Raw genomic sequence first — 12,035 nt, 5'->3', positions numbered from 1 at the left:
CACCGTTTTCTGTCTTTTGCTTCCTTGAAGAAACTTTCTTCTTTCCTGATCCACTTTCTTGTTTAGTCTCTTGATGGAGGGGTAATGACTCTTGCTTTTTTGAAGGTGCCATAAGAGTTTCCACCTTTTTATCCTGATCATCTTTATTGAAAATAAATGAAAAGTCATCATAGCAAACAATGAACACACCAGAAGATTCAATTACTGGTAAATAATTCCCAGAATGCTTTACCTTCAAAATTTTAAACTCTCTAATAGTATTATTCCAGCTTTCTTACTCTGTTACACCTGTCTTTAATTTCATCAAGACTTCTAAAAATACTTGTTGCTTCTTTTATATCCCATTTCTCACCACTCTTAATCCTACTCAGCCTATGGGCATGCTCAAATCCCTACCATCTTAAAAAAGAAAATCCTTCCCACCACTGTAATTCCCAGCCTCCCACACCCATTTCTTCTTATATTAACAAAAGAATGATCTGTACTTCTTTTACCAATCATTTGTCAATTGCAACCTGATTTTTATCTCTTCCATTATCCATGAAAGGATTTTACAGAGCAATCTAGCATCCCAAATGCCATACTCTACCAATATCCTTTATTTCTTCTTTGACTTCTATTTAGCATTTCATACTACTGATCTCTACCTCCTTAAAATTCTGTCTTCATTAGGCTAAGTGAAATAAGATCATGAAAGGACAAATATTGTATGATTTCACTTATATAAAGTACCCAGACTAGTCAAATTCACAGAAACAAAGTAGAATGGTTGTTACCAGGGGCTGGGGGGGGGGGGGGGGGGAGGAATGGGGAATTACTGTTTAATGGGTACAGAGTTTCTATTGGGGAAGATGGAAAAACTCCTGAGATGACTAGTGATGATGATTGCATAAGAATGTAAACATACTTAATGCCACAGAACTATACACTTAAAAATGGTAAAATGGTAAATGTTATTGTATATTTTGCCACAATACAGTAAAATTTAAAACTCTCTATCACCTCCCAAAAATTCTCTATCAGCTCCCACAATTCTTTTCTTACACTTGAAATATTCCTTTGCAAATTCTTTTGTAAACTATTCCTACAGAATACCTCATATGCTGGTATTCTTCAGGGTAGTACCTTTAATTTAAACAATTCCCTTGGATGTGCTTATCTATACCCGTGACTTCAACAACTATTTTCATGCTTACAGCTTCCAAGTCTATATTCTAGCCTTATGCATCTGCACTTACATATCCTATTGCATCCTAAATTGCTCTTTATGTAAGTGGCCCCCCATAGGAACCTGAAACACAACCTGAAAGCATTCTCCTCTCCATATACATCCACTCTCAATATTCCCTATCTTAGTGCTACCAACCACCTACCAATCAGGGATTGGCAAACTTTTTCTGTAAAGGCCCAAACATTAAATATGTCTGCATATCCATACAGACTCTATCAAAACTATTTGAGGGGCCTGGGTGGCTCAGTCAGTTAAGTATCCAACTCTTGATTTTGGCTCAGGTCATGATCTCACAGTTCGTGGGATCGAGCCCCTCGTTGGGCTCTGTGCCGAGCATGGAGCTTGCTTGAGATTCTCTCACTCCCTCTCTCACTCTCCCTCCCCCCCACTCTCTCTCTCAAAATAAATGAATAAATTAAATTTTAAAAAGAATTAAAACTATTCATCTGCTGTTGCAGTATGAAAGCCAGCCATACACATACGTTAATGGATGAGTATGGCTGCATTCAAAAAAACTTCATTTCTAGACAAACACGTTTGCATTTCATGTAATTTCCACATTTAATAAAATATGATTCTTCTTTGGACTTTTTTCGAATCACTGAAAACATAAAAACTATTCTTGGCTCATGGACCATAAAAAACAGAAAGCAGGCCAGATTTGGCTCCAAGATTTTAGTATGCCAACCCTGAGAAACTTAAAACTTGGATAATCAGTCTTGATTCTGCCTTCTCCTTTATCTGCCATACCTCATTCAATAAGATTAGTCATGTTGTTTTTACTTTATAGACCTCTTTAATCTACTTTTTTTTAAGTAGGCTCCCGGTCCAATGTGGGGTTTGAACCCACGACCTTGAGATCAAGAGTAGGATGTTCTACCAACTGAGAGCCAACCAGGTGCCCCTTTAATCTACTTTCTAATTCTTCTGTCACTACCACAGTTCAGTCCTCCAATTTAACTTTGGAAAACAATAATCTCATAACTAGATTATCTATACTAAATACTACTCCATAAAACTTGTCCTCCCCAAGTTCTGCCAAAGACATCTTTCTAAAATATAAATATGACCAGACCATATAAACTGACCGGCTTGAAAAATTTTCAACAATGGCTAAACTATAACACCCCAGCTCCTTAACGCTATGTATAAAAACCATCATGATCTAGCCTCTACATGTCTTTTCATCTTTGTGTCCTACCACTCCCAACCTCCTATTTCATGGTTCAAAAATACACTGTACTCCTATCTCTATCTAAGTGACATTCTGACAGTATAGAATGAGACCCACTAAGCTGCTTGGTGAAGTGATTCAGTGCCTGGAAGACCTCAGGCACCGTCTCCTCTGTAAAGCTCTTTACCTCTGATCCCCATAAGTAGTTGTTTAGGCATCTGCATTTCTTGTATACTTCAAACATCTCTTATGTAAGTCACATTTCATTACTGACTTACATGTCCTTCTCCCCCACTAAAATAGAAGTGCTTACTCTGATTTCTCTAGCATCATGCCTTGATCATAGCTGGCAAACAAATATTTAAAATCCAATATAACGAATTCAACACTCCACAAGACACACAAACAACTTAATGGTAAACACAAGTCCTTTCATAAAAACTGTTTGTAGTTTCACACGTCATGACACCATTTCTCATGGGCTTTCCATTACATCTGTTAACCCCTCTACCTAGAATATCCTATCCCACCCTTCCCAGCCACCCAAAAACCAGCTAGTACTTACGTAACCTCTAAGGTTAATTTTAGGCATTACATCCTCTAAGTGATCCACTTAGAACTCCTACACTGGTTTAGACATATCAAAATCATTATATTAAACATTTTACAATAATTATTTATGTTCATGTCGACAGTTTGAAAACGCACTAGTTTTATCACTGCAGCCCTATTACCTAGTATAATGCCTAGTATAAAATAGCTGTATGAAAAACATTTGCAAAATTAAAGACAAAAACGGTATCTATCTTTTCATCTTTAATTCCTATCACACTAATTAGAAAACAGAAGTTTCTAACTGCTGATATTTATAGGTCCTTACTAGTTCCAGTAAAACAGTTGAATTTTATATATTTCCATTAAGTTTCTTTTCCATATTTCTAATATAAAGTTTAGTTTTAAATGCTGTTTTATGATCAATAATTTTATCAGCATTTAATGTTAATGAAAGCAAACACACAGTGAAAATGACAATGTTCTTGGTTTCAGACTCCATATTTTTAACATTTTGTATACACACCTAACAAAGTATCTAAATTTCAAGCTCTAAAGTCATTAAAACAAATACAATCATACAATAAAGTTGAATAGATTATAATACCGCTTCCATTTTTAGACTTCTTCTGCCCTGGTTTCTTCTTTGAGGCAGCTGCTTCAGAAGGGGGGGTGGGCTGTTTAGTAACTGGGACAGGTTCTACTTTTTTGCCTGGAATCTTTGACACATCACTTTCTTTGGTGACCTGTTCTTCTAGTACAGGCTTGTGTTTCTTTTCCTTCTTCTTTCTTTCTCTGACACTACTTGAAGTTTCAACTACATTCAGTGGAACAGGTACAACTTGCTCATCTTCTACAGCCAAGGCATCAGATAATTTAAAGTCCCGGGGTACACTCTCAGAATCAGATTCATGGAGGTTCCCATTCTGGATTTCTTTCTTTTTATTCTTTTTCTTTTCTGCCTTCTTTTTATCGGTTTTGGTAGGAATAAGCTTTTGTTCTCTTTTCTGTTTTGCAAGAACTTCATCATATAATGTTTCTTTCATGAAAAGCCAGAAGAAGAGGAAAATTACTGTAATAACTACTGAAGGAATAAGGACAATAAAATATGTTGATTCATAAAACTCCATGGTGCTTTTGTTAATGTGATCCTATAAAACCTAAATGGGGGGCGGGGGGGGGGATAGAAAAAACAAAAACTTTAGTCAGCATAATACAAATTAAACACAAAACCTCTGCTCTTTCAAGTAGTATTTCAGATCTAACCTGATGTACAAATCTAAGCAGGTTACAGTTGTTTAAATCACATACTTAATTATTTTGCCATCTACAATTCAAATATACTATGAAATAAAAATGTGTGGTAATAATTAGAGTGTAATATATCCTCTACTTTTAAACCAAATGAAAAGGTCTTCACAGGAGGAAAAAAAAAAAAAACTCTAGACATCCATTACTTTTTTTCCCAAACATCATCTTTTGACATTTTATTAGTACTTAGCTTTTTTCCTCTTATTGCACTGTTGACCAATACTACTATATGTGGAAACAGAAGCCATCAACTGTTACCGAAACACTGGATATTCATTAAAAGTACCATACTTTGGGGTCCCTGGGTGGCTCAGTCAGTTAAGCATCCAATTCTTGATTTTGTCTCAGGTTATGATCTCAGGGTTCATGAGTTCAAGCCCCGCACTGAGCTCTGCACTATCAGAGCAGAGCCTGCTGGAATTTTCTCTCCTTCTCTCTCTGCCTATCCCCTGCTTGCACACTCACTCTCAAAAAAAAAAAAAAAAAACCAAAAGGTACCATACTTTTAATTGCAAAAAAAAAAAAAAGAGAGAGAGAGAGAGATGGTTCATCTCATCATTTAGAAATTTAAGCCCATTCACCAACTGCTAGTACCTTTATTCCAACAACTAACAGCCTCATGATATAAGTGAGATACATCACAGATATAGAAACATACTACAGCCAAATTAAAATGTTAGGCTCTGTCATTCAGTATTGAAATAAATTACAAATTAGATGCTTTTCTTGATTTTTTTTCAGGGTACCCCTTACTACAAACTAAATTATACTGCAAAAAACAAAGCTGGCCATAATAATCTTTTCTAAATGCTAAAAGATAAGAGAGGCCTTGCCTCACCAACAGAGTATGAGTCCTACTTTTAGATTAACCAAACAGCTATAGAAAATAAAGGTATGGTCTGATTACTCAGATCTGCCTTGAACATAGACACTATAATCCCTCATCTGAAGGGTAGTTATAGCTAAAATTATACCTCAAAGTAAGAATGGTTCTGATGTTTAGGCTCTAGATATCAATATTCCTATAAATATGTATAAGCCACATAAATACGGCTTGTATCCTTATAACTCCTATCACATTTGTTGTGGAAAAAAGGCAAGGTATGTAATGCAGATGAAATTAAACCCGTGGACATGCTTAAGGTAAAGCTATGTAAATTCTACTTTTGTACTTTTAATGTGTAAATGAATCTGAGAATCTTAAGTTCTTAAAATTATCCATCTGAAGTCTCAAAAACGGTAATAATTAAAGCAACAAAATTCTACCTAAACAGAAATATTCTAAGAATTATTTCAGACCTTAGAAAACAGCAGCTTTAAAGTTGAATAAATCTGAGTTTAATGAATTTAAGACTTCACCAGAACCATTTTAATAGGACTCATGAGTTTTCCAAGACAAAATAAAGCTATTCACAGTAGTCTCTGTTAACTGCCAAGATAAACAGACCTAGAAATCTTATGTTTATGACAAACTTAAGCACATTTAGTTTAACTTTGTCTTTCAACTTCCTTATATCTCATTTTAAAATGTGGAGTATACTTTTTTCAAGTTATACCAACAATGACTTAAGTCTAAAAATAGTGAGAAATGGAACCTGAAAATTAAGTTGTTTTATTAGGCACACTCTTGATCTTTATGATTAAAACAGCATTTGTTACCATTTCACATTTCCATAGGCAATTTTTTTAATGGTGTTACAACCCTAGACTTACTTAGACAAGGTTTTAAAAGGTTGACGGGGAACAGGAATCACGTGCTAACAAAATACTAAAAGAAACTTTACACAGAATTGTTCTTCCCTGATAAGTCATGAACTCTCCAGGTTTTTAACTAATCAGACATATTTTACTGTGTCTAAGTGTTACTTGTCAACCAGAAATGCTTTCAAGGAGCAGAGACCACGTTTTATCTTTGGTTTTTTGTTTGTTTAAACATTACCATCCACAGGCTACACACAGCCTGTCGAAGTTAGCTGGGGAGGTTGGGGGAGAAAAAGAACAAAACAATGAGTTTAAAACTTGGATTTTTGCTTTGGGGAAGAAAAGCCACAAAGGCATTTACCAGCAGCCACAGATGCTTGGGAGGGGGGGGGGGTCAAGTCAAAGTCAGAAAGACCTTGAACAGCAAACTGCAGCCATGTGTAGCCTAGGTCTCAGGAGAGCAAAATCTATGATTAAAGCAAGAAGCAGACATTCAGGGGAAAGAGCCCATGAGACCACAAGAACTCTAAAACACAGATTCTTCGAATGTTCTGATGATTTTCTAGTTCCCTTTTCCAGGTCTCATAAAAGCCTGGAGGAATCATGATTCCCATTTCTGGATTTTCATAAGATTCCCTTCACACAATTCAATTCCCCTTCTCTTGAACTTACTTTCTGCACCTAGAGAGGTCTAACCAGAACACCAAGACAAATTTAAAGTCAAGAAAATGCTTGTATTTCTTTAATCCAATAATCCTGAATTTTTAAACCAAGAAATTTGCAAGGAAAAGCAGCACATATAAAGATGTTCACAGCAACATTATATATAATATGAAAACTGAGACATAAAATATCCAACATCAGAATGGGTTCAATTAGCAAATACCAACACAATAAAATACTGCTATTAAAACTGTAAAATCAAAAAAAGCCTTTAATAAGATTTCTTGTCAATTCAGTATAGTCAAAAATCGTAATTTTGCTTGTATGATCAAAATTTTTTACATATAATAGGCAATATCAAGATGATTAAACAAAGAGGTGTATCAGGGCTCCTGGGTGGCTGAGTCGGTTAAGTGTCCAACTCTTGATTTCAGCTCAGGTCATGATCTCATGGTTCACAAAATCGAGACCTGCATCAGGTTCTGCGTTGAGTGTGGAGCCTGCTTGAGATTCTCTCTCCCTCTCCCTCTGCCCCTCCCAAGTGCATGAACACTCCTTACCTATCTCTCGCTCTAAAAAAAAAAAAAAACAAAAAAGAGTTGTGCCAGAATCATGGGTGCAGTCTCATCTGCCTTAATATTTTAGTTTTACACTTTGTTATTTTTAAGAGATATTCACAAAACGTTTAATTCTTTGCTTAATTCAAAAAATGGCAAAATGAGTAAGTACTAAAATATCAATAATAAACCATAGTTTCACATTATACACATGGGTATAAGAGTAATATAAGGAGAGAAAAGAGACAAAGGGGGCCTGGGAATGAAATCCAGAAAAATACAGAGAAGAACAAAGGTAGCAAGAGATTTTATTTTACGTGGGGCAGGGGAAGACGATGAAAAAGTAAAAGGAAAGGGCAGGAGGGGTTGAGACAAAGTTAATTTAGCTCAAGGTGAAAGGAATCAGGTTGCTAAAATTTTCTCAGTCCATAATATACAACTCAACATATGCTTGTTGAGTTGATATAACATATAGACAATTAGCAGCTCAGGTTTTGAGATGACAGCATAAGTCACCAACATTAATAATTTCTCCATATTCCCTTTGTAATATTAATGAGCTTTCTACCTCATACCTTCCACCTTAACAGATTCCAGTCTGAATATAATTAATAGCCAATGGTGGACAAGTAGGAGTGAGATAAGCATGGAATCATAATAAACACATTCCATACCAGTGGCTTTAATCTTTTATTTAGACATAAATCCTTCAAGAAATTGATAAAAGACCAATCCACTTTCCCAAAACTAAAGAATACATACTAAGGTGGATCCCACATTTAAAATCCTGCTCTAGAATAAGAGATGAGTTTTCATCCCTGCCCTACCAATAAAGAACTTAAAATTTAAAAAAAAAAGTTAACAGGATGGAAAACAATATATAAAAATTCTGTCTCATTTGAGTACGTATTATGATTCTGTGTTTCAAGTAAGTATGTATTATGAATGCTAATCAAATAATTTTAAGATTCCATGTACTTGTCTTATTCTAACTTAATTTGTTCATACAAAAATTGAGCTGCATTACTCAGTTAAGTACTATACATTTCTCAGAAGGTTCAACAACATTTTAGTATTAATAACGTAAAACCTAAAATTTTAAATGATTTACAAATAAAATCTAGGAGCAATTACTACGATTTCAACCACATTGCTTAATTAAAAATGATATAACTAGACATAATAATAGGCTTAGATAAGTGCAGGACATCTACAGAAACATCACACATTTAAACATACCACCTGGCTGGCTCAGTCAATAGAGCACATGACTCTTGATCTCAGGGTTGTAAGTTTGAGCCCCACATTGGGTACAGAGATCATTTAAAAATAAAAAAAAAATCTTAGGGATGCCTGGCTGGCTCAGTTGGTTAAGCGTCCAATTTCCGCTCAGGTCATGATCATGGTTCATGAGTTCCAGCCCCGCGTTGGGCTCTCTATTGTCAGCACAGAACCCACTTTGTATCCTCTGTGCCCCCTCTCTCTCTGCCCCTACCCCACTCACACTTTTTCAAAAATAACATTAAAAAAATAATAATTAAAAAAAAATTGGGGCACCCAGTGCCTCAGTCAGTTTAAGTGTCTGACTTTGGCTCAGGTCAAGATCTCAAAGTTTATGAATTCAAGCCCCATGTGGAGCTCTGTGCTGACAGCCTGAAACTTGGAGACTGCTTCAGATTCAGTGTCTCCCTCTCTCTCTCTGCCCCTTCCCTACTCGCGTGCTCTCTCTCAAAATTAAATAAAAATTTAAAAAATTTTAAAAATCTTTAAAATAAAAATCACACCATTTAAAATAATTAAGACAGTGTAATGCAGCAAAATACACTACAATAACAAAAAAACTAAAAACTACTTATGCTGAGCACAATTACATACATATAGATATAACCTGAGACTACACAGAGAAAGTGAGAGTCATTTTTAGAGTGAAATTACAAATATTTTTAATGTACAGCTAGCTGACCTTCGAACAACACAGGTTTCAACTGTGTAGGTGGTCCACGTACACACAGCTTTTTTTCAATACATACATCAACTTATATTATCTATAAATATAATACAGTGCTGTAATGTATTTTCTCTTCCTTATAACATCTTAAGAAACATATTCTTTAGCTTACTTTACTGTAAGAATACAGCATATAATCATATAACACATAAAATGTGTCAACTGTTACCAGGAAGGCTCCCAGTCAACAATAGGCTATTAGTTAAGTTTTGGGGTAGTCAATTTAAACGGGGATCTTCGATTGCCTCAAACCCCTGCTTAACTGTTGAACTTTTTAAATTTCTTCTACATCAAAACAGAAATTTAAGTAACCATCCTGAATGCACATTACACTCTTAAAAGTTTAAATAAACACAAAGAGGGGTGCCTGGGTGGCTCAGTCAGTTAAGTGTCCGGCCCTTGATTTCGGCTCAGGTCATGATCCCAGGGTCGTGGGATGGAGCCCCACATAAGGCTCCATGCTCAGTGTGGACCTTCTGTCTCTCTCCTTCTGTCCCCTCCCCCACTCACACGCACCCCCCCCCCCCTTCAAAATAAATAAATAAACACACAAAAAGGAATTGCTTACATGTTATGAGGAGGGAAAACTAAAGCAGTCTGGTCAGTATACTACTGAACTTCACGTAAACGTAAGAGTTTGAATTCTACTTTCTTACTACCATGGCATTTCAGGTACTCTTGCTTCTGCCATCATTTCCTTTAAACTAAAAAGATTTAAAACACAGGGCAAAACTTAATTTTATAAATTCTTCTGTTCTTCAATTGTTAAAATTTTGTCAACTGGGATGACTCAAAGAACTATTAGGAAAAATGTAACAAAATTCAAAACTAAAATCCAAACAAACTGAAAGTCAATTTTTTCCCACTGATGTACACCAAACAACATACTAGTAGGTCGGCATGTCTGATAGATAGATAGATAGATAGATAGATAGATAGATAAATGGCAACCAATTGAGGGAATGGTAGTTTTCAACCCAAGAATACAAAATTTCAAAGAAGCTCCTGTATAATACTGTCTGGACAACTAAATAAACCCACCTTTAAAACATATACAGGCTCCCAGAGTAGCCTTCAGAGGCTTTACTCAATATACAACATAGTTAAAATTTTATAAGTAGCTGTGAAGCCTATGCTGAAAACTCTTATTATTACAGGTTCTTTATAAAAACAGTGCTCATATAAAAAAAAAAAAAATCTGTAACCTGATCACAATGAATCTAAATAGTTTGCATTCCAAACATGCCACTATTCATACCATGTTTCCCTTCCTTTAAATCCACAACATCTTACAGTTATTATTTTAAATGTACAAGTTAATCTTTTTAAGAAAAACAGTTTATGGCAAGTACTCTACAATGATAAAGTCTATTATTTGGTGGACCAGTATCATTTAATCAAATTTCCATTCCACAACAGAAGTATCTATAATATTTTCTGAACTCTTACTAAAATTTAGGAGTACACATTGTGTTGTTACTAATCTTCAAATACAATATGCATGTTATATTCCAGACACATCCTAAGCAAAATGAAGTATTTTTTTAATTTATCTATTTACTGGGGGTGGAGGGGTGGCAGACAGAGAGGATCCCAGGCAGGCTCAGCACTGTCAGCGCAGAGCCCAATGTGGGGCTCAAACTCACAAACTGTGAGATTATAACCTGAGATAAAACCAAGAGTTTTTCACTTAACCAGTTGAGCCACCCAGGTACCCCACAAAAATAAACTTTAGAACCAATGAATAGCAACATAATAAAGCATTAAAATGAAGTTGAGAATCTTGACTTTTGGTCCCAATTCAGCCTTGGCTCCAGGGGTCTTTTCTTACAAAGTTCTTAATGTTCACATTACCTGCATGATCTTGGAATACCAAGCCAAAAAATGTAAGTGGTTCCAAGTTGGTGGTGCCCACAGTGCCTGTGGCCAGAAGTAAATGCCCATCCTCTCTGGTGGAATGCTCCCTTAAGCCAGGCTCCTCCAGATTTCCAAAGACTGTCATCCAGATAAAAGCTCACCATCCAAAATGACAGAACATAAGATAAGCTACTAGGAGCAAGAGGCAACAAAAACAAACTAAGGAATTAGATCCCTTTAAGATTTAAGACACTGGAACTAATAGATTACAACATACACTCATAGACAAATAAGAGGGAACTGGGAAAATACAGACTCCCAGAGTAGCCTGGGTAGATATGAATCAAACAGAACTTCTACAAATAAAAAATATCAAAATTTTAAATCCAATGGACAAGTGAACATAAATGCAAGGAGGCCAACTAAAATTAATATTTTAATAGGTCAAAGAGATCTGATGAGAGTGAATTAAGTCAATGCAGACAGACACACTTGGGTGGAACAACTAACAGGGACAAGGTAACTCTTAAGAGCACAAAGTGAGGGAGGAGTCTACCACAATTCTTCATTTCTAACTTAGAAGGGTCCATAAATGGATAAACCACTTGCCAAGATCAAGAATACAGGAATAGGTTCATGTCTGGGAGTTTTAGACATGATTTTGAATACGAAATACAACCAGGTGGAGAAGATCAGCAGTCAATGGAGACAAAATCAGCAGTAAAAAGCTACCACACGTTCTGAATCAAGAAACCGAAAAGTCACTTTTCAAACAAGTCCTATCACACCTCCTCCCTACAGTCAAATCTAAAAAACTCTGCCTTATCCTCTGTTTGAAATCTTCACTTATCCTTTAAAACTCAGCTCAAATCATACCTATGAATATATCTTTACAACTATGGTCTTCCACAATAGGTTTTCATTCATTCTAGAGTACTTAGCACCAATTATATGTCAGCACTGTTTTCTAGGATTCTCTAA

At 35.6% G+C, this 12,035-nt stretch overlaps 1 protein-coding gene across 9 annotated transcripts in view; it reads right to left on the bottom strand.

The window, feature by feature from the left end:
• KTN1 (kinectin 1) overlaps positions 1 to 12,035 on the bottom strand; it is a 108,557-nt gene that overhangs the window by 69,755 nt on the left and 26,767 nt on the right. For all 9 annotated transcript variants that reach the window (XM_058739125.1, XM_058739130.1, XM_058739126.1 and 6 more), the window contains exons 2-3: positions 3,565 to 4,117; positions 4 to 141 (exon numbers count right to left, since the gene is read on the bottom strand). In XM_058739125.1, the coding sequence (XP_058595108.1) occupies positions 4 to 141; positions 3,565 to 4,087 (661 nt within the window). In that variant the 5' untranslated portion in view covers positions 4,088 to 4,117. The remainder of the gene's footprint in view (positions 1 to 3; positions 142 to 3,564; positions 4,118 to 12,035) is intronic.

Source organism: Neofelis nebulosa, chromosome 7, assembly GCF_028018385.1.
Source record: "Neofelis nebulosa isolate mNeoNeb1 chromosome 7, mNeoNeb1.pri, whole genome shotgun sequence".
Classification (NCBI taxonomy): Eukaryota; Metazoa; Chordata; class Mammalia; order Carnivora; family Felidae; genus Neofelis; species Neofelis nebulosa.
This window is presented reverse-complemented; position numbering and strand designations above follow the sequence as displayed.